This window comes from Anser brachyrhynchus (assembly GCF_964034855.1).
Source record: "Anser brachyrhynchus genome assembly, chromosome: 3".
NCBI classification, from domain to species: Eukaryota; Metazoa; Chordata; class Aves; order Anseriformes; family Anatidae; genus Anser; species Anser brachyrhynchus.
In genome coordinates this window covers 27,606,869-27,633,823 of record NC_137696.1, presented here as the reverse complement: position 1 = coordinate 27,633,823, position 26,955 = coordinate 27,606,869, and the positions used below count along the sequence as shown (strand labels likewise).

The window sequence follows — 26,955 nt, the reverse complement described above, 5'->3', positions numbered from 1 at the left end:
ATCCTTAGTGACAAATCACAATCCATCCTTTTGTTCTCTGGATACCTGGTACCCTGAGCTGGTGGAAGGGGATGGGGAGCAGGATGTGGCCCTTGCTATCCATGAGGAAATGGTTGGTGACCTGCTACGACACTTGGATGTATGCAAGTCGATGGGGCCGGATGGGATCCACCCGAGGGTACTGAGCGAACTGGCAGAGGAGCTGGCCAAGCCGCTTTCCATCATTTATCGGCGGTCCTGGCTATCGGGGGAGGTCCCAGTCGACTGGCGGCTAGCAAACGTGACGCCCATCTACAAGAAGGGACGGAGGATAGACCCGGGGAACTATAGGCCTGTTAGTTTGACCTCAGTGCCAGGGAAGCTCATGGAGCAGATTATCTTGAATGTCATCACGCGGCACTTGCAGGGCAACCAGGTGATCAGGCCCAGTCAGCATGGGTTTATGAAAGGCACGTCCTGCTTGACGAACCTGATCTCCTATGACCAAGTGACGCGCTTGGTGGATGAGGGGAAGGCTGTGGATGTGGTGTACCTTGACTTCAGTAAGGCTTTTGACACCGTTCCCCACAACATTCTCCTCAAGAAACTGGCTGCTCGTAGCTTGGACTGGCGTACGCTTTGTTGGGTTAGAAACTGGCTGGATGGCCAGGCCCAAAGAGTTGTGGTGAATGGAGCCAAATCCAGTTGGAGGCCGGTCACTAGTGGAGTCCCCCAGGGCTCAGTGCTGGGGCCGGTCCTCTTTAATATCTTTATCGATGACCTGGATGAGGGGATTGAGTGCACCCTCAGTAAGTTTGCAGATGACACCAAGTTAGGTGCGTGTGTCGATCTGCTCGAGAGTAGGAAGGCTCTGCAGGAGGATCTGGATAGGCTGGACCAATCTGCTGAGGTCAACTGTATGAAGTTCAACAAGGCCAAGTGCTGGGTCCTGCATCTGCACCCCAAGCAGCGCTACAGGCTGGGAGAAGAGTGGTTGGAAAGCTGCCTGGCGGAGAAGGACCTGGGAGTATTGGTTGATAGGCAGCTGAATATGAGCCAGCAGTGTGCTCAGGTGGCCAAGAAGGCCAACAGCAGCCTGGCTTGCATATGAAGCAGTATGGCCAGCAGGTCTAAGGAGATGATTGTCCCCCTGTACTCGGCTCTGGTGAGGCCGCACCTTGAGTACTGTGTTCAGTTTTGGGACCCTCGCTACAAGAAGGACATGGAGGTGCTCGAGCGAGTCCAGAGAAGGGCAACAAAGCTGGTGAGGGTTCTGGAGAACAAGTCTTACGAGGAGCGGCTGAGGGAGCTGGGGTTGTTTAGCCTGGAGAAGAGGAGGCTCAGGGGTGACCTTATCGAGCTCTATAGGTACCTTAAAGGAGGCTGTAGCGAGGTAGGGGTTGGTCTATTCTCCCACGTGCCTGGTGACAGGACGAGGGGGAATGGGCTAAAGTTGCGCCAGGGGAGGTTTAGGTTGGATGTTAGGAAGAACTTCTTTACTGAAAGGGTTGTTAGGCATTGGAATGGGCTGCCCAGGGAGGTGGTTGAGTCACCATCCCTGGAGGTCTTTAAAAGACGTTTAGATGTAGAGCTTAGCGATATGGTTTAGTGGAGGACTTGTTAGTGTTAGGTCAGAGGTTGGACTAGATGATCTTGGAGGTCTCTTCCAACCTAGATGATTCTGTGATTCTGTGATTCTGTGAAACTTTCACCTAGATGATCAACTATACAGTGTTTCCTTAAGAAACACCGGGACAGGCCTTGGATGAAGGAAATGTGCAGTAATATAACCATTATCACAGCAGTCAATAACCAGTCTCTCAGCATAACGAAGCAGGGCAGGTTATTTTGTTCCTGGCAAGAATTAGTGAAGGGATAATTAGAGTTGTGGTACTTTATTCACCCAAGAGCCAACAGCACTAACAAAACCAGGAGTGTTGGAGGGTTACAACAGAGCTATCACACTCACAGAGGCTTTCATTGAGTTGGTGACAGCAAAAGAAAAACATTTTATAATTTACCTTTTAGGGGAGAATTTTTGTATCACCCACATTCCCAAGAGACCTTTCTGCTTAGACAAAGTTTTCTAAGGTGCTTTTCTATTTCTTGAAATTTTTCCTCATGAGATACTATAAACACAATACCCTGACTCTGGCCACAAAAATAGGGCCAATATTTTTCCCAAAATTTTTTCCAGACTAGTGTTGATTTCTGCTTCTGCTACCAGAAAGTGTCACTAAAATGAACAGTCTGACTACACGCCTGCATCACCTTTACCATGCACCCCCATCTCATCGATCTGGGGAATAAAACCCCTAAGGCTGTGTTGACTTCTTACTTGTTCAATTTCATGTATCATTTACAATCAAAATCAAGCTTAAATACAGTAACTGCAGATCACACCATACAAGAGGATCGGTGCATGTCATAGGACACAAGCTAATGATCATACTCAAGACTCTCCTAAAGCTTTCAAATAGCTTTAAGTGAAACAGTGAAAAGTTTTACCAAACCAAATCTGCTCCAACAGTAAATTGTTCAGGGCTGAAACCACTTTTTAATACCTCATGTGGCAAAAATCACAGGAGTAGAGTTAAGTAAAGTGCATCCTCTCCATGCTCCTGAGGTACAGGTCTTATTTACCTCCTTCTGGCCCTGTAGTGCTCCACTATTGCTGCATATTTGTATTTAGGTTCACTGAGTCCAAACAGCATGGCAAGCTTCCCTCCAAGGAAACCACAAGCTGAAAACACACACAAAAGAAATAACAACTGGAACATCATCTTTATACTCAAGGGCTTTTGGCAATGGGCATTTTATCTGGTGGCAGTTAATGATACGGAGCGATCATCCATGCAAACCTAGAGGATCAGCAGACAAGCTGACACAGGGCACAGTTGATTTACTTAGTGAAAACCTCCTCCCTGCTTGAGAGTCTCCTCCTTACTTATCTCCTTCATAACCCAGCCCTTAAAGTTTTTTTTCCAAATGGCTGGCCAGCGTTTCTGGGATAGCCATATCTCACTTACTCCATTTGCTGTCTAAAAAATTTCTTCCACACCATGTTTCAATTAAACTCATCTCAGTTTAAGTCATTACAGGACCTTGTTACAACCTCAGAGCAATTAACCACTTCTACCTCCTTACATACATCCGCCTTCCTCTGTGGAGGGGATAAAAAATTGAAATGACATCTTTAATATTGTTGGAAGCTGCTGATCTCCAAAGAAAATGAACTCCTTGCGACTGCTTCCAGGCCCCACCTTGTCAGGCACAGCGAGCTGACAAACACAGCCTGGAATAAACCTCTGGCAGCACTGCTGCGTTGTCTGGGTGCCAGCTTTCTGAGACAATGTTCTTGGCAGCGGTTGTTTTTATGACCCATTTTCTTTTTCTTTATGCCCTCGGTTCCCGGCCCTGGACCGGTTTCTCCTGTTTGACTGCTCCTTACACCTTTTTTGTATTTGCACCCTGCTCTCCATCCAGTTATCTCAGTCCAGTCTCAAATGCTCATCGTAAACCTGCAATAGAGTTAGCTCAAACCCAACTGACTCACTACCTCCTAATTAATACACCCTGTAGGTCACACTGATTGCAATACAGTAATTAATGTCACGTACTTATCAGAAACTTTATTTTCAGTTGCTGATAATCTGTTGTTAGTGCTGAAGTATTTTGTGCCACATGGAGAAGAAAGGGACTTCCAAATGTTTGAAAACATGGGTAGGAGTGAAATAATGGTTTTTCTATAGTCCATGTTAAAACAATTCTTTGTTTCACTGCTATAAACCACAGAGGGGTGGAACTAGAGTGTTTCAGAGTCTTGAGATTGAACAGAGAGGGCCATAGATCCAGCTTTTGCTGTCCCTGGGAATGTTTGCCCAGGATCCAAACACACAAAGCTGTAGAGAAGATTCATGTGTGGAAGGGACATAGGACAATCCACAGAAGTACTTTTTCCTTTTTTTTTCTCTTTTTCTTCTTTTTTCTTTCTTTTTTCCCCTTTTTATTTTTCTTTTTGCTTTCTTTCTTTTTTCCTTTTTTCTTTTCTTCCTCTTCTTCCTCTTCTTCCTCTTCTTCCTCTTCTTCCTCTTCTTCCTCTTCTTCCTCTTCATCTTCTTCTTCCTCTTCTTCTTCCTCTTCTTCTTCCTCTTCTTCTTCCTCTTCTTCCTCCTCTTCCTCCTCTTCCTCCTCTTCCTCCTCTTCCTCCTCTTCCTCCTCTTCCTCCTCTTCCTCTTCTTCCTCTTCTTCCTCTTCTTCCTCTTCTTCCTCTTCTTCCTCTTCTTCTTCTTCTTCTTCTTCTTCTTCTTCTTCTTCTTCTTCTTCTTCTTCTTCTTCTTCTTCTTCTTCCTCTTTTATTTTTTCAGTATACTTAAACTATTTGAAAATACAACCTTAGAGTGAACTTAGTTAAAAGAAAGATGAGTGGCAGAGTTCAAATTTAGGACAAGTTTCAGAGTTTCTTTTCATTGCATTTTTTCATTAAATCCCCTACTTATGTTGACTAATGGAAAAGGAGCTGTATATCCTGTGATCATGCATCATTTTCCCCCATGAGTCACGCCTCCTTATCAGTTGGGCTCAGCAGAATCTGCCTTTGGAGCTGGTAAGGACTGTGGGTGAGTAATGATGCTGTCCACAGGAACCCCACCCTTGGTCACAGAGAGCCTAGAAGGCGTGAATGAAAGAGAAGACAGAGGAGCAAGGAGGAAGAAAAGATGTTTTTATAACAGAGGCAGCTTGCGGGTGACACAGTGAGTTAGACACTACGGCAGCCTCTGTCCCAGAGCTCCCATTTAATCCCCATGTGAATTTTGACAGTTCATCATTTGTTTGATGTGTGCCTGCCAGGCTCCGGCTTGACATACTTGCAGTCCTTTGGCAGAAGTGTTGACCCTTCATTAGCCGCTAGAGAAGCATAGGAACATAATCCACGGTGTAAAATACTAAATGTCCCATGACATTTGTAGCTGGGTACTCTGAGTTAGCTGACTACGGACAATTTTGACTCTTGTGTTTGTATTGTAAAAATTTATATTTGCAGAGAATTCAGGTACTTATGTGCCATTGCTCCTTGAGAACCCAAGGGGAGATGGACAGGTCCCTATTCTGTACAGCATTTCAATGTTACACAGCAAATAAAAGAGGACTGCACAGATGTGTAAAAGACACTTAAAATAGACCATGCTCTCTTGAGTGAGTAACTATCCTCTGCAAAAAGTCAGGCAGTGGTCCTCTGGAAAAAAAGTGGAGCATGATCTTGTAATTAAAGCCTGTTATGTTGCATAAGGCCAGAGGACTGAATTCAGATTCCATACAGCTATTCATACTTTTTTGCATAACTTATTTTGCCATCTTAAGCTGCTTTTTGCTGTTTAACTGTAATGTAATCATTTTAACTTATAATTAATGCATTATATAGTAATAAACAGTAATTTATCTAAGCAGCTTCCATAATGCTATATTTAGCAATGCGGTGCTTATTTAAAAAAATCACTATAGCACAAAGTGTATTGAATGTTAGAGGAAGGAATGGCAGTAAATAGCTTCATGTTACTTCAGATAAAAAGGGTCAGCCATGGGTCTGATTTTTCTTAGAAAAGTTGCTTTGCAGTGAAAGAGCATACAGGGATTAATTACCAATATTTCACTGTCAGCACAGAGGGACAGACAGCAAGGCTCTGACTATACTGAGTACATTCATTAGTGGATGGCTTGATGCAATAGATATATCTATGAATATATGAATATATTTTTGCAAACAGTTGAAAGCATTGTGGAAAATAGGAATACAATTCAAAAGAATATCTGCAAAATATTCCAGAAAAAAAAAAAACAAAACACAGGATGTAAGGAAATAATTTCAGGGTTCTGCACTCACACTAAGATGGGAAACAGCTGCTTAGGTAGCAGTTATGTACTACTCTGTCTTGGTGAGCCCCAGCTGGAGGCTTCTGTTCTGTTTTGGGCATGACAACATTCGAAAAGCACGTGGACAAATTAGAGAAAGTCCAGAGGACAGCAGTAAGAATGAGTAAATATCTCAGGAAATAAAACCAAGGCAGAAAGATGCAAAGGCATGGTGTTGTTTAGTCTACAGATCGAAAAGGAGGCATGGTAACAGTCAAATACGGGAAAAGATCATGAAAGACAAAAGGATAATTTGTTGATAGGGCAAGAGAGAAACTTGAAATGCAGATGGCATGGTCTACGTTGCATAAGGAAAGAATTTTAGTGAAATAATTTAAAACCACTAGAATCAATTACCTAGGAAGCTGATGCAGTAACCATGACTAGAAGTCTCTGAGAATAAATTCGACAAGCCTGTCAAGAATGACTGCATCTGTTTTGGGGCAAGAGCCAGACAAAATGGCCCATCTTTAATTAGAATCACCCCATTCTGGTTCTTCTGCAAGTGCTTTCTGCCACATTGTTCTAATTGGCACAAAATTCACAGCATACTTAATGTACTGTATTTTGATTGTTACCTACTTGTGTGATAATCAGTTTCTGCCATTGTTTTCAAATTGCTCTTTTACTTGCATTAAGGCTGCCTCTAGGTACCCAAAAACAGGGACAGCTCCTTTCTAGCTATTGTAAAATGTGCCCTTCTGAAAAGACCAATATGTTGATACCAAGCAACCTGGTCTGAATATTTCATTGTTGATAGTTTATATCATCTGACTGAAACAAAATACTTAATTTTAAAAGCCTTCAAGCATTTAAAACCCTGGTGATAATTACTTGAGATAATACTAATAAATATTAAAAGGAGGAGAAAAAAACAGCAAAGTATCAACTCTGTTATTTGAGTAGTGACTGCATTCCAATTAATCCATCATTAATGTAAGCCAAGTGATGAGAAAGAAAGAGAAGAGAGAAAGGAAAGGAGAGGAAGGGAAGAGAAAGAGAAAGAGAAAAGAGGAAAGAGAAAGAGGAAAGAGGGAAAGAGAAAGAGAAAGAGGGGAGGAAAGAGGAAAAGAGAAAGAGAAAGAGAAAGAGAAAGAGAAAGAGAAAGAGAAAGAGAAAGAGAAAGAGAAGAGAAGAGAAGAGAAAGAGAAAGAGAAGAGAGAAAGAGAAAGAGAAGAGAAGAGAAAGAGAAGGAGAGCAGAGCAGAGCAGAGCAGAGGAGAAACTTTGACGTACTAAGAAATGAAGCAGTTGCAATTCGAACTTCCCCAAAACTGGAGATACAGCCCCCAGGAGAGCATGGAATACAGGACAGAAACAAGAAGAAAACTTTAATTTTAAACCTAAAGACAAGCTCATCCGTGGAATTGCACTAAACATTGGCTTGTACCACACAGCTTTTAATATGAAGTGATCTGCCACTTTGCAAAGAAGAAAGCCTGCTAATGTGTTAATTGATTTGAAAAAGCCTCACTAACCATTGTCCATGGCCAGATTCAGCTAATAAATTATTTGCTTCACAGAATTCCACCATGAACAGTAGATTTTGCTAGGATAGTCAAGACATGCAACAGCTATCTGGAGGTCTGAGTTTGGAAAGATGAGTCTCAGAGATGCATCACTTGGAGGCACTTCTGGGAGTAAAGCTGCTTGATTCACTTCCAAGACTAGGACAAAATGTGAAAGTTCTGAATATATAGATATAGATAGATAGTTGGTGAGGCTTTGGAAACTGTTTCATCCAAGCTGCATTGCCTTCTTCCTGTTATTCCTGCTGGAGCCCCAGAGAAAAATAACTGGAGCTCACCGTATCAACAGGCTTGCTGCTGCTCCTTCTCTTCCTCTTCTGTGCTGTATTCTTCCATGGTATCACCATTTGCAAAATAAACGATCCTCCTTGGAGATTTTGCTTCTTTGAGGTCTTAATTGTCTCCATCTTTATTGTTGCCCTCATTCTTTTGTTAGGTAGTATCCTCCTCCTGCTCATCAAGATAGCCATCACGAGCGCAGTTCTAGTACAGTAGACACTGAAGGTACAAGTCTCTTCTCGATGCCACCTTCCCTCTAAATTACACAGCATCCCAGGCAAAGCAGTCTTGAAAACGAGGACTCAAAGAGCTCAAGACTAACATTAGACAGGCAGAAACAATCTTGTGCACAGCTGCTTTTGAGTAGCTGTGATGATCTACATCAGCTACGGGCTCCTGTATTGCTTGAGAGACACAGCTTTTTTTTTTTTTTTTTTTTTCATTTAGGGTGGTTCAATAAGATGAATTTCAAAATAAGAACGTTCTAAAAAAAATCAAAAAGACCAAATTCTGCATCATAGAGACAAGTCAGAATCTCAGAAAATGTAATTTCACTGCCCTTCAAAAGGGCAGAGAAAGAGTGACAAACAGAGATGACAGGTGTCACAAGATCTTACCATTAATTTGTTTAAGAACATGCTTCTTTTGGTCTATTTTTTATACATTTTTTACTTATTTTGGTTGTCTAGGGACTTGAGCAAGGGCAATCAAGAGGGACTTCAGGGCTTTGGGGCAATTGGTTAAAGGTAGTGTTTTCCTCTGCCCTGGTACCAGGGAACAATGTTGAAAGGCACGAGCAGCCCCAGCTGATCAACAAGTGGCTGCAGGGCTGGTGCCACCGGCAGAATTGCGGGTTATCAGTTGTGGGATGGTTTACACAACACCAGGCCTGCTGGTACCTGATGGGTTGCACCTTTCTCAGAGGGGAAAAAGGATTTCTGCGCAGGAGTTAGCAAGGCTGATCAGTACAGCTTTTTTAAAGGAGGAAACGGATAAAGCGAGGCCCACCAGTGATAAGCTATGGGACAGCACGCGGAAATCTGAGGGATTGTGTGCTAGTGAGGTCCTTCAGTCTGCTCCAGGAAGTGCAACAAAGCACATTTAAAATGTTTCTACACCAGTGCATGCAGCACCAGGAACAAGCAAGAGGAGCTCGAAGCCTTGACTCAGTCCCAGAGCTGTGACACCATTGGCATAAGCAAAACCTGGTGGGAAGAGTCCTGCGGTGGTGTCATGATGGGTGGCTACGGGCTCTTCAGCAGGGTTGGAATGCGTGGAGCTGGCAGTTTGCAATGACACAGCTGAGAGCCTCTGGTTAAGGGCTGAGGGGCAAGCAAATAAAGGGGATGTTGTCATGGGAGCCTGCTATAGGCCATCCAGCCAGGATGATGACATTGATGAAATATTTCAAGGGATCATCCGCCCTTGTCCTTGGAGGTGGCTTCAAGTTGCCAGACATGAACTGGAAGTTCCCCACAGATGGTACAAACAGGTCCAGGAGATTCTTAAAACACCTCAATGATGAGTTGGACTCAATGATCCTTATGGGTCCTTTCCAACAGAGGATATTCTGTGATTCTATGAACAGGGGAAAGCTCAGATAATATGGAACTACACATCACAACTAGGAAATCCTTGAGAAAAGAGTATAGCATCACTGATTTCTTAAACACGGGCACTCATTTTTGTGCAGTTATTATTTATTTACATTTCTGTCTGTAAGCCAGCTAGGGAAAAAAATTATTTTTCACTGTTTATACATGCAACTTGTTTACTGGAGGGAAGGTGAAGAAGAAAAAGTACAAAATTTACAACAATAAACAAATTAGGCAATGAGGTTGGTACTGCTGTGCTTTTTACAAGAGTTATGTCCCAGATCTCTTTCCACTAAAAAGTCAGTGTTGAGTCACTTTACGAAGCTTCAAAAGCTACAAAAGGTCAAACATGCATTTTTGAAAAATACTTAGCATCAACAAATTAAAAAGGAAACCCACCTGTAAAAATTTCTGAGGACGCCCCATGACATAAAAATAGATGCAGGAGAGTAGTATTTCCCAGGACAAACAAATAAGAGACACTAGACTCAGTATGTTTAGTGTTTTCACACAGAATCTGCTCACTTAAAAACCTGCCTTGTAGCATTAGCAGCAGTGCGGAGCCAGCGGGAAATCAGGAAACCCAACCCTAAAGCTACAGGATGCAAGAACTGCTTGTATTTGAACTGTGGGCAGGTCCTGACTATTTGCAAACTTTGCATGAGGTTAAGAACAGGTAAAAGGGAGAGCAGAGCAAGGGGGTGGGTAGGAATAGAAATAAAAAAAAAAAAAAATAAACAGAGCACAAGGGCATATGTAAATTGCTACTCTTGAAAAAATGTGATAAGAGTTGTACTTGCAGGTTTTCAAGTATACCACACTTGGAAGAAATAATTAGCATTTTACCTCCTTAGGCTATGTTTTTCTTCTAGAAGCTGAGCTAGATCCTCAGTGGCTAAAGGGCATTAGCATGAATTTACACTAGGAAATGAAAGAGCCAGCCATGCCTCTGAGAATGAAAAAATGTGTTCCTTATAAATTCATTTGCCACCTGCTGGCAATGTAAAGAATTGTGCAGCAACCTGCACATATGAAAGTTCATTCACGTAGCATATAGAATATCCTACAATATCACATACCTTTGCGAGCACTGGAACTTTGTATAGGCATACCAAATCATGCCTAATGACTTTTCTTTTTTTAGATAAAGAGAACCTCTGCCCCTCTTCCTACCACCTGTCTTGTAGTGTTTCATTGTAGCTACTACTTCTACCTGCACCCAATTAACAAAAGTACCTTGCTTACTTAAGTCTTCCTGTGGCTATACAACAGGGATAAAGCATTCTCTGTAATTATTACATTTGTATTAAACCGGAAAAAGTAACATTCATGATAGATGCGGTTTCTTGCTATTATACTTAATATTTTAAATGATGAAGCAACAACTGACACATTCAGATTGTTTATCTTAAATGATATTCTGAAACTTGTGGTTATATACAAATTCTCAAACTATGAAGGTTAAGATCGCATGGTGACTGTCTTCATAAAACAGAGCTGCTTGGTCAACCTCATCATATCTGATTCCATTGAAGTTTAATTAATCAGAGTACAGGCTTGCTTCAGATAGGCTGCAATCCACGAAGACACCAACGAAGGTAGGACTTGATACGTGAAAAGCTGATCAAGGGGCCCTCAGCTGCCATGTCACACTTGATTGATTTGAGAGCATCGCCAGCAGAAAACGATCTGAACAAATCCAAACGTCAATGTGGAAAGGCCAACGTGCTGCACACTCAGAATCTGGAGACAGATACCCACTACAGGGCCTCTTCTGTGCCAGACAATTGATACTGCATTTTATTCCTCACTCAACTGGGCTACACTTAAAAACAACAATAAAACCCACCAGATCCTATTGCAGTAATAATTTGGCAATGACCTTTAAAAGACAATTTCTTGCGTTTGTTTGTTTCAGGAATAAATAATAGGCATGAACAGGATTTATGTTAATGCTGGAACTTCAATTTAGATACTAGTTAGATACTAGGTGCAGGTACAGAGTAAAACACGTCATCCCTCAGCCAATACTGAGAAACTTAACTTCTCTGAACTCACATGGAAAACAGACAAATTACTGGCTCTTTTCACGTTTCCTGAAGAGAAATGCTTCATGAGTTTATTTTATTCATAGGCAATTAAAAATACATTTTAGTAATGTTTCCCATAAAAATCTTACCAATAGCACAATAATGAAATCAGTGCAACCAAATTAAAAGGACAGAAAGAAATATTTACAATCATATAGTATGAAAATTGCAAGACTGGAAATTCTCAAGTGCTAAGTTGGCTGCATTCTACACAGATACGGGTATGTTTTCTTGCTTATACTATGAACCAGTACCATCATTACAGGCACGCCACATATTCATGCTAAATAGTCAAGTGACCAAATATTATCCTTAGGCTGACAGGCAAAACTCCTCTACCAAATCCAGTGGGAGGCAGGCATCAGCATCCAAGGGCCAAATTTAGTCCTTCAGTTCCAGGAGTGTCACGTGCTGGGTGGAGATTAACTACTGTAAACCCAGAAACATGAAACATGGAAGAAGCGTATTAAAAGTATTTAAATACAAATCTTACAAAGAACTTAATAGTTTACTTTATAGAAGATTAAAGACTATCAGTACATTTTAAAAGCACAAAATAGAGGGCCTAGTGCTCAGTATTCAGACTGAGCACAAGTTTTTAAAGACTATTTACACCAACAACATTTGCAGATTCAGCCATGAGAGCCTCTAAAATCAGTGCCAGAAAAAACAGGCTCTTGCAGCAAAAGAATATTAAAAAGTCACCGTTCAAAATACGTCATTCTTAAGAATTACAAAAAGAAATCATAATGGAAGGAACATGGTTGTTAGGCTTCCAGATTAACCAAAACTCCCAGTCAATTCATCTATATTCTTGAGCATATTGGAAAGGCAATCTAAATAATATTTACAGTAATTCTTGCCACTACCCAACAAAACCAAAAAGAGAACTGTTCGTTGACTGACAGCACTCTATGCTTTGCACACAAAACAGTCTCCAGTTTCTTGAGCAAAACAATCCAGTGTTTGCCACAGGATTTTAACTACGCGTAAACAAAGTTTGTCTTGAAAAGCAACACATGTTAAGTGAATTAGTTTGTTCCATTAGTCTATTTTAAAACTACTACATCATATTTACCGAAACAGCTATGGCATAAGAGGTTACACAGCTAGGCTTAAGTAATACCGCAATCTGACACAATCCACTTGGTTATGCCCTGAACTATTTACAGTGAACTTGATTCAACCAAACCGCTTGGTTCACGAAAACGTCCAAAGAATTAAGAATTACAAGTCCATATAAGAACCTTTCCTAAGAAGATTTTTTGGGAACGATTTAGTCATGATCTGCTTAATTTAAGATATTTATATACTGGAATACACCCACAGCCAAAAGCCTTACTGGAAACAAGCCCCAGCATCTACATGTGCACTAGCAAACAAAGGTAAGCCTGTGCCTTTGGACGTAGCAGATGGAAGGGAAAGTGGGGGGAGAAGGAAAGATGGAATCTAGTTGTGTAGAAAGAAAATCAATTAAGTTGAGATGTAAGTATTGACATAAATACACAATTCTGAAGAACAATGAGCAACTAAGAAATCATGATTATGAAATAAGTTAACTTTAGCTTGATCCTTAAAGGGGGCAGGCTAAGCAAATTACTACAGCTGCAATACGTTTAAGAGAATTAAAAATCTGTATTGGCAAAATAGCTCCACATTCCATTTTGGCAAAAACTATGCTAAAACTCAAACTTTCAAGCACTTCCATATTACCTGCTTCATCACTTTCATATACAATTTAATACTAAGGGATTTTAACTTAACGACATACAAGATAAAGTATTTCACTCAATACAAATGCTTATACAGGAACCTTAATCTAGAAAGGAAAGAATGGAGGCTAAGAGTTTCAGAAGAATATAAATTGTGTTCCATTTATGCAGAACTTAAGATTTTCCAAGTTCTGTGAAAGTGCTGTTAAATACCATAGAATCGTTAAATACCAAACCCAGATTTTCTTCACTTACTACATTTAAGTGAATCAGAACACGACCGGATGCTAAGCCTGTATGACAAATGTGAATAAATATAACTCTTCCTGCAAACTTTGGTTTGCAGAACGTGACATCATAAGCATATATTTTAATGGGAAATCTTTAAAAATTACAATCATGATACTTCCGTTGCTATTTGTGGGCAGAAACTAAACCCACGAAGAGAAACTCTCTAGAGGCACAATATGAACATTTAAGACCATTCATTCTATGATATCCCACTAAACCCAAAAATAAGTCAGATATAAACTCCTAGAAATCCATCACATGCTCAAGCAAGATAGATGTACACTAACAAAAGTAAACTAAATTAGTCTTCTAAATTAACAAAGAAGAACCAGAAAAAGGGAGATTGGAACTAAAAGCCCCAGAGTCCAATTAATACAGTTTTAAAGTGAATTCAAAGCACTTATGACACTTAAGAAATCTGGCATCCACTGTCTTTTTGAGGCTTTATATCTGGTTCCTTCAGAGGCTTTACTTCTTCATCTGGTTTTGGTTTAGCCTGTGAACAAGAATAAAATAAATAAATACCACAAGTACAAACCACTATGTCTGCACAGCATTTATGCATGGCTAACTTTACATATCGTAAACTAACAGTCCTTTCTCTTTTCAAAGCTGTAGCCTTTGACCAAAGAGGAAGGAAAAAAGCTCAGTGTTGACTGTTTCAGTATTTGTAAATGAATAATTTTCTTAAAAGGATCTTTCTATAGCATTCACTCCTGTAACATCTCAGCATCTTATACACATCAGAGAATTTCCTCCTATTCAAGACTTGGAAAAGAATTACTCCTAATTTCTAGATGCCAACAGTGTGGCAGAGATTAACTGACTTGCCTCCTTGCACAGGAGAAATGTGAGCTCAGGTGGTAGCCTTGTGTTTATGCCCTGCATTGAGGTGGGAAGCATTACAAAAAACAAAATACCTATTTATTATAGACAGAATAAAGCTAATGGGAAAGAAAAATGTATAAGGTTATCTTACAGTGTCATCCTTTGGCCTCTTGGTGAGATCAAATGCATTAAGTGTTTCAGGAGTCCAGTGTGCATTCGGTGCAGGAAATTCAAAAGGAACAGGCTCTACTAGGCCATAGTTTGCTTTTAGTTCCAGCTGGGGAGCCTCTGCTGGCACCTTCTGAAAATAGCTGTAATAGAATACAGCAGCATATTGAAAACACAATGAACTCTCTCTGCAAGTCTCGTTTGCAATTCTAAAGAAAAACAATCTGGGCTTTTACAGTGGCTATCATTGCTGCTCTCATTCCATTTCATTAAGGTCCAGAATGCATTCTCTCAGCAAGATTTAAAACAAAAGCAATTCCTTCTTGGTATTGTTCATACCCAGTTAGGTGGGTTCTTTCCTACTTGGTAACCAGTATTCCCAAGGCATCAACCAGAAGACCACCTTTTGTCTAGAAAGACATTTAGAAAAACAAACAAACCAACCAACCTCAAAATATGCCCCAAAGTAAAGGATACGGACAGCTCTTTGCTTTGCTACTGCAAGATCAATCTTAATGTGCCACACTGCGTAATAGCGATGACACTGCAACACCCACAAAGACTTGCTCCAACACACAGCCTGAATGAGGATATAAATCTATCCTTGGCAAACCAACAATGGTTGGAAGCTGACAATTACTGATATGCACTAACTTGCTTCCTGTGCTGTGTCAGAGCCCTGTGGCAGGCATATCTCCCTAAACAGTCACTGGTTACCTGCTTTCTTTTCCTATTTGCCGTTCAGCTTGACATACTTGACAATCCTTTGTGTTTAGTCAATTCTCAGTGAAGACACGTCTTCAAATATTATAAAAATGGGAAATAAACCTATTATGGAATACTAAGTCATGAGGGGAAGAGAGAAGGGAATCAGCAAAAGAGTTCTAAAGTCAAACTAATCTTGCTATTTTAAACCGTTTTGAAACTCTTTTTTTTGGAAGGGACAATAACAGAAATCCCTACTCTTAACGTTAGTTATACCTAGATTGGTAAAGCTCTTAGCACCCTAAGCATGTTATTCATGGAAGGCATGACTTCCCTGGTAGCAAAGCAGAATCAGCTATCAGTCTTCTCCATTTCCCCTCCGTCCTCTTTTATCTACTACATCCCAGCAGCAGGGAAAAGGTCATTAATGCAACCCAGCAGCCTCTGCAGGACTTTCTCTTGTGTAGAAGAGAAAGTAGCTGAGGAACGAAGGAAGGAAACAGCTTAAGCTCTCCAGCACATCACTTCAACCTACATAGCTGAACTGGCATAGAAGAGAGGGTGATAGCACAGACCCCACAGCAAATCTGATAAGAAAAAAAACAAAGCAATTTACAGTTCCAAGTTACATCTCACGCCCTAAAGAAATACAAGAACTGAAGAATAATTTACCACCCCATCCTGAAATAAAAGCAAATGAGGTATTAACAGTCCATATACAGTACTGCACCAACCCCAAATTACTTACATGAAACCATTCTCTCTCTGGCATTTTTCTAGTGTGTTCTTGATCAAAGTTCCTAGTTTCCTAAAGAAGAGATGTCCAGAAGGTTTGGCAGTAGTCCCAGGCCCTTTGGTTTCTCCATATTCTTTGCACAATGCTTCAGCCTTGGCAAAAACTTTGCAAGAAAGGAACGTAATAAAAATCTGTTACATGAGTTTGTTAAATGACAGTCCTGATCTACAGCTTGAGCTATAAGAGACATCAGAATCCGTTCAGGCTTCTTACTTCTTAGAAACAAAAATAAACTAGCTAAAAGGCAGCAGCACTTCCAGCCAAGATTTTCTGCATCCGAAAAGTAGACTACGAATAGGAAGGAAAAAAAAAAAAGATAGCTTTCTGAGTGGAGAGAATCACAGGAGCATTCTTACTTTTGGGGCAAAATGCAACAGTAAGCCTGAAAACTGTGCAACACAATAGGGAACAAGAATGGGTATGAAGATATCCATGCAGAGCTGCCGTACAAAAATAAACAGTACTTAATATGGAGCGGGAAAACAAGCACTCTTCTTCGAACAGCAGGCACAGTAAAAAACACAATATTTGTTTTACTGCAAGTAATCCAATTTAGTTTGTTCTTACTCAATTCTTTTTATACATTTTTAAAATTATAAGTTTCAAATAAGATGATTTGAGTATTTTTACACATTGTGGTAAAGTTACGCAGTGCGGGCCACTGGGGTAAAACAGAAAAAGCTGCCTGTCTTTACACGATACAGTAGGAACAACATATTTCCACATGAGCAATAGTTTTGAAGGAGAATGCTGTTCAGAAGTCCTTGAACTACTGCAAACCTGTATGTAGCTCCACTAATCTACCTTTCAAATGAATAGAAAGGAAATAAACCACTGAAACCTGTTTAAAAAATGAACAAAACCAAAACAAAACAACTTTGAAAAATGAGTGATAGTCTAGATTTACTATTTAATCTAAGACAAAGCCATCTCCAAAGCAGAAAACATTGCAGTAACTTAACACACAGAGCAGAAAACATGCTGACCAATCAATTCATTTTTATACTGTATTGTAGGCAGTTCAGAGCCAGCCTTTAACAGGCTGAGAAATGAAGAAGAAATTTTCTGCAGCCCCCTTATGAAAGACAGCCTTTGGGATGACAGATCCCTCGTCCCCTCCCCCCCTCCCCCCCCCCCCCCCAAAAAAAAAAAGTATTCTGTCTGTTTAAAAGCGTGCTGGATTTTTACCAGGCAAGAGAGAAAATCTTCCGTTTGTGAGAGACAAATAAACACAACACAGCAAAATAAAACAGGTTTGTCATCATCAGATACATAATCCCGTCTCAATCACACTTACATTTCTCTGATTCTTGGAGAGATCTAATTGCTTCCCCACATTTATCACTGGCCAGTAAAGTTTGACCATGGTAACAGTATGCCTAATGAGAGAGGACAAAATCATTACCAGTATCAGTGGGTACTTCCCACGTCAACTCACTTTTGCTCTTCCTTACATCAGTTGTCTTTGAAGCTGCCATTCCCTGCAGACAGCTGACAATTCGGGAATGCAAGTCAAAGCAGCACGCACTGACACAGTACATTTACTCTGAACAACGCAGTTCAACACAAACACTCGAGCTGGGTCTAAAGCAATCTGCCTCAAGTCTAGCCAAGAGTAACTCTGAGCTTCATGAAGGCTTTCGCACCAAAAACATCAGTAAATAGTCTAGTTCAAATCTCTGTCTCGCTGTCTCAGTGTGCAGCGTTAAACCCTATCACAGAATGACGATGAACATCCGTCAAGTTTACAAAGCAAAGACTAAAAACTAAACCACCTTAACACACAAAAACTGAGCCTGCAACAAACATTAGAGAATCCAGAAGAGAGACCACTTCTACTGCCTGAGATATCTTGCTGTAGTCTATCAACTTTTCCACCCCAAAAAGCCCCATTCCTGCACACTTATGCTCGAAGACAATACTGTATTCCAGTGAGAACTGAGGCCTTTTTGCTATTATCAGGAGACATTGAGTTTAAATACTTAGCTACTAAATACTGTAAGTTAAGGAACAGTGTCGTGAACTAATGTATACCTTGCATATCTTGCTCTAATATCCTATCCCACAGTACATCAAGCATTAATCTGTCATTGCCCATATTACAGAAATTCAAAAGTAAAAGACAATCAACTACTACAGCTCTGACCATCTCTTACTCTGAAGCTTGCTAATAAGACCAGAAGCTTTTAATTACAGGTTTAAAGTAAGAGAAAGACAACTGTTTTAACTGTGTAGTTTGGGCCCCCCTTTTTTTTTTCCCGCTATGAAATAGCCACATCACATACTATGACAGGATACAAGAACTACCCAGCAATCAGCAAACGGAGCAGCTGATAATCCCAAGTGCCACTGCACCAGGGATCAGTCATGATAAAAGGGACAGGACTTGGAATTGCACTTAACATTTGATGCAGCTTCACTCAAGGCTTTCATAAAAAAAAGATGAGCAGCTCTGAATTATGCGTAGAATCAGACTTTGATAAAGATAATGGAAAACAAGTATTATGCTCAGCCTGATTGGCTTCACTTAAAGATAGGTGATCACAGTAAATTCCACACTGCAGAAATTTCACCTGGCTCAACAAAAACACCTCAAATGCCCCTGATACTGCAGTGTCTCTTCATAGCATGGAAAGAAAGTCAAGGCAATACATAACCCCCATTCCCTATGCAGACCTTAAAAAACATTAAAAATTGTGACTGATGTTAATCAAGTACTTACGTAGGCCATATAGAAACAGGTCTTCAAGTTTAAGTACTTCCTCCATTTACCTGCATAGGCTGGATCCAAACTGGACAATGTTTGATCTGTGAATATGTGTAATGTTATTCTTTAAGACATTTTGAAAAAGAAAATCCACACACACTCAAAGACTAGAATTCTTAAACTTAACATTGGATCTTAACTACGAAGTAGCTACAAAATGACATAAATTACTCCTGCAAATGGGTAAAGAAACTATGAGAAAACCAAAAACATGCAGTTTATTGAGCTGTCGTGCAGTTGTTCCTAGAATCCTCAAAACAGCTGACCACTATGTTTGGAAGGCTAATTTTCCCAAGTATTTTTAGGCAGTATTTCAAAGTTGGATCCTAGCTTAATTTCAAGCAGCGACTTATAAAAATACTATGTATGTTACAATATTCTCTCTCTCATATTTATTCATGTACTTTTGCACTTCTCCCACTTGCCTTTGCAAAGCTACAGATCAGCTTGCTCATCTGTGAGGACGTAGAGAATTAAACTGCTACACAGCTTACTTGTCTGCATCACACTCTGCTGCCCAAAGACAGCCAAACACACTCCACTTACACCAACCATATGTTTGTTGCCGTTGCTCATTACTGTCTTGTCTTCTCTCACTGGCATTTCCTACCACTAACTACCCACTGAGAAGCAGCGTTAATATTGCAACTGACAAGCAACTGAAGTATGTCTGCTGGTAATAACCAGGTCACTAAGGATAAAAACCAAGACGCTTACCAGCTTTTTGGTAAAAGTTAGCTGTTTCATAAGCAAGAGCAGCTATTAGACCTGGATTGTGTTTCAGTTCAATAGCTCGAGCAATTGTCACTGAAAAAAAAAAAAAAAAAACACAAACATTCCACACCACAGTACTAAAGCTTAATTGAAAACTTCACACTAAATTAGCAGAGACATTTAAAAACCTTTACATTAGCAGAAAACAAATACGTTCTCACAAGTTAAGCAAACTGCAGAATGAAGACAGACTGTTTCTTGAATAGAATAATTTCAAATTAATAGGAAAGCTGAAGGACTGTTAGTCTGAAGACTAAACAGTAAACAGACACTGGAAATATTTTAAAGGAAAGGAACTGGGAATTTATGTTAGGCAAGTGTGAATTAAGTATGGAATACATTGATATTTACTGCATGAAAGTAAAGAAGAGGACACGTATTTCTCCAATGTACTTAAATTTATAATATCAGACTGATTTGGGGCATTTTTCTCCTGAAATTGTAACTTAGGTTTCATTAAAAGCAACCACCTCCACTAAGTCACAGTACTTCAGAAGAAAAAGCTGGTATTGCTGCAAAGCAGACTTCACGGAAGTCATAGACAAAGACTACCATTTCCCAACCCCAACAAACGGGTATTTGAAGGTACCTTCTTGAGCTTCTGCTTGGCACTGTATGATGTAAGAGTCTATAAGTCGAGCTTCCAAATCTCTTCCTTTTTCTACAGGTGTAATCAATTTTGGAATATGACTTTCCTAAGTACAAAGCAAGTCTAAAGTCAGTTTAGGTTTAATACCGCTGTTGCCAATGCAAAACACGTCCCTTATTCCTAAATGGATGGAACACTCAGTGAAGGTCCCAAGACAGCTGGCCACACTGTTGCAGGTACTAGTGGGTAGACAGACTGATTACTCTTCCACTGCCAATGAGAAAAAGGGATCACCTGATAACAACGTATATTAATACACTTCTCTTCCCTGTATCACTCAGGTAGTCTAAAGTATTGGTTTATTCTGTAATCTCATCAGAAAAGGAAAGGCTTTTCTAAGAGAAAAAGTCAAGTACTCAGAGACAAAGAACAGACAGCAAAGACAGTTTTTCTACCTTCAAATGCTTAAAGATCCCAGCTGCTATCTTCAGGCTTCTGTGGACATCTTTTGCTTCATCTTCTGTTATACTAAGGAAGGACAGAATATGGAGTGAATCACAGAAATTTTAGTTGGAAAGGACCTCTAACTGTCATTTACTGAAACATCCAGCTTTGGAGCAGGACCAAGGCCAACAGTTGATCAGGTCAGTTATGACTCTGTCTAGCTGAATCTTGAAATCCTTCAAGAATGGAGATACCACTCTCTCTCTAAGTAATCTGTCTCAGTGCTATGCTACCTTCATAGTAAAAACTTTCTTGTAGTGTTCAATCATTTAATAATCAAATAGAACTCACCTGAAGAAAGAAACACAAGACCTTGTAATGACTTTTAAGTAAAAAGGACCCTCGATGCTAAAAGTCAAAGCTTTAGAAATCTGCAGGGCTAAGCGTCAGCAGAGTTGTGATTTTAAGAATCTGAACTTTGTACTTGATTTCTAGAGCAGGAAACAGGAAGGCTTTATTCACAACTGACACTTTCTCTATACCATAGCCAGATGGTATCAGTACTCTTCATTCACAAGCAGAAGAGCACTTGCACATTAAAAACATAAACGAAGGCCAACTGCTCCCTTGAACATCTAATGTCTCAGCTGGACATGAACTATAGCAGTCAGAATTCAGAACCTATGATTTTTGGTGGAATATTGCTGCAATAGAATTACTAAGAAAAGAAAAACACTTACTCTTCTTTTCCAGCAAGTCTTGATGCATATTTTGTGTACCACAGAGCTACATTAAAACCCATGGAAACCAGTTCAAATATTGCATCCTGCTGGGCGCTAAAGAAAAACAAACAAAAAAACACCACCCTAAACAATTTAGTATTTTCAGTTTTGTTCTGACAAACTCTCTGCTGACAGTTCGGCAACATAAGCAGGCATTTCTCTTCATAAAGCACTTTTCCTGTACAAGTCAACAATTCCCAGGTCAAACATACTTACTTGCGGAACTGACTAAAAGATTTCTGTTTTTACTTATTCCCTTTAAGAGTTCATAATTTTAATTTCTCGCATTCAAATGCCTACCCTTCCCATTTGGGAACTTTTATTTTAAAACAGTAACTTGAGATTTGTTTAGCTTTGGGTGTGGCTGACATTTTTCCATTTTTTTTTTTAAATTGCACATTTTGTGGAAAGCCTTGCTCTGGAACGTCTGCTTTAAAAAGTGTAGCTGTTAAGTTAGTAAGTCAGAGTCTATTACATCTCCCTCAAATGAATGCTACTGCAAGTATTTATATAACTGCAGTCAAATGGCATGGGCAAATAGCAGGAAGTTTCCGAAGCTAAAAACATGGCTTTTGAAAAGACTGCAACTCATAAGCACAAGTTCAGTGTAGCCTAGGAGCTAATTATCTTTAAAAAGAATGGTGTGAGAGTGAGGAGAATAATGCTGGCACCAGCACAAATGTTCACACCCGTGACAAAATTAGAAGAGAGCCCTAATCATCAGATCGTCTTCTAAGGGGAATAAAAGGTTTGAGGAAGTTGAGCACTCCTTCTAGATTAAGTGTGATAAATGTGTAAGCATGGTTATACAACACAGTTACCTATGATATAAAGAGAATTGAATAAACCAGAAGGTTCTCTCCAGAGCTACACTCCTACATAAAGCAGAAGCTTTGTTTGTTTGTACTAGGAGTGTATGTACCAGGAGTTTCAGAGGAAATCAACAAAATCAGACCTTGAGAAACATCTGGACTTCAAAAAAAAGTCACAAGGTAGTATTGCCAAATGACAAAGTTTTAAAATGTAGTAATCTATGCTTTCATATTCAATTCACAAATATTCTCAAGGTTCTTTTTTGCACTGTTCTAGCCAACTGTAGATCTAGCTTGTAGATCAACTTAAAAACGAGTCCTCCTACCATTAACATGCATTACCATGTCTTTTTATATAAATGCGGCACATGCTTCAGTACGTACACCTAATACAGTATGGCAACTATCAAAAACACAATGCAACAAGTTTTTGAAAAATACTCCATGTGCAACATCTGCTGTATATTTTGTAGCATTCGTTACATTTTCAAGTTTTCCTTCACATGTTCTATTACATATATGCACAGATGACAGCACAAAAGAAAACAGCTGCATACCCTATAATCATAAAAGCATACATACCTGGGAACATGCCCTTGTAATGTGTCTGTCCACTTAAAGTTCTGAATATATCGCAACTTGCATTCTTGGGAAGAGCCATCCAGTGAAAGGATAAAACCTACAGAACAAGGAAAGAAAAAAAAAGTCCTGCCAGGCAATATCAAAGAAAGAAACAGAAACTAGTAACAAAGAAATGGGGATGAGTGAGAATACAGATAAAGAAATGTTTCTTGTTGTACCACTCAAAAATCCACGTTACTTGCTGGGACTTTTACTCCTCAGTATCTTGAGAGTAAGACTTGCAGAAAGACAAACTGGCCATGCTAAAAAAACAAAACAAAAACAAAAACACCTTGCCCAGCAGGCTACCATTCCACAGAATCATACAGTGATTTGGGCTGGAAGGGATCCTTACAGATCATCTAGTCCAACCCCCCGCCATGCACAGGGGCATTTTTCACTAGAACAAGTTGCAAGCCTTCAACCCTGCAAGTCTTTTCCCTGCCTATGGCAGGCCCCTTCCAACCCAAGCCATTCTATGATTTTCTATGATAAGTCTTGATTGCTTAAGGAAAACCTTGCAGATGTCTCCCTGTCCCATATGGTGACTAGCTGGGAGTTTGACAGAGTTGGGTGCAGGATGGCTGTGGCTGCTCACAATGAGTGCCTGTCGCTGCTACTGTAATGATGATAGGGAAATTCCAGGGAAAGCTGCCTGGTCAACAGGAAGAGGAAAAAAGGCTTATAAGTATGGACTCAGCTAGTCATCGGGGCTGCAGGAAATTGCTTCTTCATGTCCAGCTGCCCAGAAAGCAGCAGTCACTAGGATGGAGCTCATGCTATGGAATGTTCAAATGCTAGCGTATGCAAGCCTAAGAAAGATTTTTTCAGGGAGGAAAAAGATTGGTTTGGGCCTAGTCAGGTCTTACAGACTTCAAGAACTCGAGACTTGCAACACCATTGATTTGGGCTACAATTCTAATTTCTGACACATTTATAAAGTCAGAAAATACTTGTTTCTTTCATGTGCAAGAGATTTTAGTGACCAAACACAGTGTTTTCCTGAAGAAACTCTCCAACTCTTATCTGCAGTAACTTTGACTGTTATCTTAATTTTTCTAAAACGTTTAACTAGCTTACACCCCTGCAAAGACTGAGAGAACTACACCAACTTGAGCTGCTTTACTTTCCAGACTGAAGGGTAACACATTTTTCATCAGTCACCTGATTCCTGTAAACCTGATCCTGAGTAACTTGTCTGAGCACCTGACCGCTACAGAGAGAGTTATAAAAATATTGGCAGGAGGAAGATTTCAAGGGAATGCTCCATCACAGGTGACCACCTGCTGAAAATATGGACGCTGTGCTAATGAGAAACTATATATACCCAAGATAAATAGCAGCAGAAGCGTAAACTTGCAGTAAGTTCTATTATCTAGTATTAGACAAACCAGGAGCTTACACCGAAGAGGGACTCCTAACAACTAAGTAACAAGATTCAATTTACACCTGAGCAATTCACCCCAATGTTAAGAGACAAACATTTTCTCCTCCAGCAAGCAGAACGAGGTTAAAAGCAAGAGGACAGGACTGCCTACACTTTCTGCTGTCAGGCCACAAAGGACACTGAAACTTGCAGAAAGGGCCTCACAAGTGCCCATGACTGGTATCAAGCACAAAAACCATGAAGATACTTGGCATCCTGAGAATTGCAGAGCTTCTTACATTAAGATTAGCTCAACGGACAATCTGAGAGAAGTGTCATTAAAACACAAACTATGTATTTCTTGTTTTATTAGCAGTTCTTACCTTGTAAGAGTGAGAAGTACAAGTCAGTTGCATTCTTCATCATTTCTGGATTGCAACTCAAGTCTGTAAATAGCTCCAATAGCCGAGTTCGAGATAGTCTCAAATCACTGTATGGGGAGCAGAAAAAGAGAAAAGAAAAAAAGAAGAAAACCAAGAAGTTTAACCTGAAAACACACTGTTAAACCCACCCATGTCTACCACCACTCTTTTGGCTAAGGAAGCTAAGCATTCAAATTAGCTACCTTAACACAAGGAAAACTGCTTTAAAAGAAAGATGCCAATCAATACAGAAGAATCTTCCTTTCACCTCTGGATATGTAAGGTTGACTTTTTTAGTTTAAAGTGTAATCCATTGCGGACCGATAGCAATGGGTAACCAGTACTTACTGTTTTAGTTTGTGATAGAACAATAGATTAATAAATATTCCTTTATCTCCAAGAGGTTGGGCGCAAGAGAAGGAAAGAAGTAACAAGAAGCATTCTTCAACATTAGAATAGGATAAGCATATGAAGAGATAAGGATAGATCTACGAAAACTGAGATCTCTTTTCATCATATTCCTTGCTACAATCGAACATTCATGTCTTACTTATGGAAATTACTTTAATCAATCTTTTGCAGAAGAATGCATAGTCATCAGAAAGACAATGAAATGTTTAGTCTTTTGCCTCTGAATTATTATAATAGGTCTTGCTGTATACTAAGAAACTTGAAAACTGGATAATTCGTTCTTTGTAACTAAATGTTCAGCGTTATCAGTGTTTCATTGTCTCCCAGCCCACACATTCCTAGTTATCTTCAGAACAAGAACTGAAGAGTAACCATTATTTTTCAAGATGTCCTCCAAACTGTCAGAGACAGACTGAAGTTAATCACAGGCACACTTACTTGCAAATCTTTGCTGCGGCTGGAGTGGTGGCTACCCCGTAAAAATTGAACGGGACAGGAGCTGTAGCCTTCAAAGGGTTGCGATGAAACCAGTGAGTCATTTTCTTTCTGTAGTGTTGTTTACATCAAATCTGAAGTGTGGAAAGAAGCGAGTGCCTGTAGAAACAGAGACAAGTGGGGTGCTCCTCAGTTCACAAAAATAAAATAAAATACATTCCAAATGTAAACAACTAGGAAATAAATTAATTTGAGCAGTTTAATATATAATTACACTAAAGAACGTTTTCCACTTGAAACACTAAGCTTTCATGGGCCTTGTCCTCATTGTTCACGTGCTTAGTTTTAGAATTTCATTCTGTTAAAATACATATTTTTTTATGAAGCAACTATTTTAGGTAGGGCAAAAAGCTATACCTTCTTTGTTCTGTGTTGCTGCATACTTTCTTACTTAAAGAACTAAAAAATTGTTCTCTCTTGGGTAAGGCTGAGTATTTCTGACGTCATTTACAGGCATATCTCAGTTCCTTACGATAATTATATTGTGCCTGATCGATGTATTACTAGCTTTTATTGAGACACTATTGATATCGATGAAGGTAATTACGTAATAACCCTTACTGAAACCCTGGACATACTTGCAACAGAGCTGGAGATGTGGTAGGGTACAGCTAAAAGGGCCTATCTTTCTTCTTTTCCTTCAGTTTCAGGGAACGTATCTAAGACAGGCGTTCTGACGATGGGTTTTTAGAAGCTTTCAGCAGCGACGCACGGCGAGAGGACGACACGTAACAAGCCCAAGCTAAACCAAGGAAGGTTTGTACAGAACAACAGGAGAAGGCTCCTCACCACGAGGACACACAAAGAGTGCCCGGGCCCACGGCGGTTTCCCAGGCCCCAGCGGACAAAGCCCTGAGGAACCCCGCCCGGCCCCACAGCCGCCGCCCGCCCCGAGACCCGCCTGGATCTCCCCCGGGACGCGGTGTGCCGGGCCGGGGCCGGGCCGGGCGCCTTCCCCGGCAGCGGGCAGGCCGCCGCGGGACCCGGCGCCGGGCCCGTCCGGTACCGGCCCCGCCGCCGCTTCCGCCCGGCCGCAGGCAGCGCCAGCGGAGCGCCGGTGCCATCGAGCCGCGCGGTGCGGATCCGCCGGTGACCCCCCCTCCGCCCCCAGCCCCCGCACCGGGCGGGCACGGCCCCGGCCCCGCTCCCCGGCCCCGCTCCCCGGGCCTGCCGTGCCCCGGGGCCGAGGCGCAGCGGCCGGGGCCCGCTGCCGGGGCTTATCCGCGGCCTCCCTGCCGGCGGAGACCCCTCGGTGCCACCGGCGCAGGCGGGCCGGGGGCGCGGGGCGGCCCGCGGGGGGCACGGGGCTGGCTCCCGCAGCAGGCGGAGCGGGGCCGCCCGCCGCAGCGCTGCTCACCTGGGGCCCTTCGGCGGCGGGGAGCGGCGGGGAGGAGCAGAGCGCCGCGGTGCCCGCCCGGGCACGGTGACGGTGACGGGCTCGGTCACGGCCGGGGGCGGTGCGGCACGGCGGGGCCGGCGCTCCCCCAGCCGCGGGCGGGCGCTGCCGCCCCGGTAGCGATGTCGCGGGCGCGGCCGGCGCAGCCGCCCTCGCTGGGCGGCGCTGGCGGGAGGCGGCCGCCGCGTTTGGTTG

At 41.2% G+C, this 26,955-nt stretch overlaps 2 protein-coding genes across 4 annotated transcripts; both read right to left on the bottom strand.

Annotated features, from left to right (window-relative positions):
* Positions 1-696: 696 nt before the first annotated feature.
* FAM177B (family with sequence similarity 177 member B) lies at positions 697-10,401 on the bottom strand (the record flags this gene model as incomplete). Its single annotated transcript, XM_080586848.1, is given in 6 exon segments — positions 697-2,722; positions 7,125-7,152; positions 7,154-7,192; positions 7,696-7,707; positions 7,709-7,797; positions 10,371-10,401. Coding segments are annotated over 6 exon segments (303 nt in total). The 3' UTR covers positions 697-2,618.
* Positions 10,402-10,677: 276 nt separating this feature from the next.
* On the bottom strand, positions 10,678-26,927 carry BROX (BRO1 domain and CAAX motif containing). 3 transcript variants are annotated; one of them, XM_080584324.1, is made up of 13 exons: positions 26,722-26,927; positions 25,308-25,463; positions 24,420-24,526; positions 22,632-22,728; positions 21,196-21,291; positions 20,467-20,539; positions 20,012-20,117; positions 19,366-19,455; positions 18,604-18,689; positions 17,179-17,260; positions 15,834-15,984; positions 14,364-14,523; positions 10,678-13,880 (listed from the first exon to the last, which is right to left on the bottom strand). In XM_080584324.1, the coding sequence occupies exons 2-13, from the start codon at positions 25,406-25,408 to the stop codon at positions 13,794-13,796; spliced, it is 1,236 nt and encodes a 411-aa protein (XP_080440450.1). In that variant the 5' UTR covers positions 25,409-25,463; positions 26,722-26,927; the 3' UTR covers positions 10,678-13,793. The 3 variants fall into 3 exon arrangements, with proteins under 3 accessions (XP_080440450.1, XP_080440452.1, XP_080440451.1); XM_080584326.1 differs by lacking the exon at positions 26,722-26,927 and adding an exon at positions 26,154-26,389; XM_080584325.1 differs by lacking the exon at positions 26,722-26,927 and adding an exon at positions 25,943-26,094.
* Between the last annotated feature and the right edge of the window lie 28 nt (positions 26,928-26,955).

Coding starts and splice junctions, on each gene's coding strand:
- BROX (XM_080584324.1), bottom strand. CDS start 25,408: ATGACTCACTGGTTTCATCGCAACCCTTTGAAGGCTACAGCTCCTGTC. Junction 20,540..21,195: donor AGACTTGCTGGAAAAGAAGA/GTAAGTGTTTTT, acceptor GTCCTTCCTTAG/TATAACAGAAGATGAAGCAA. Junction 17,261..18,603: donor CCTGTTTCTATATGGCCTAC/GTAAGTACTTGA, acceptor CTCTCTCATTAG/GCATACTGTTACCATGGTCA.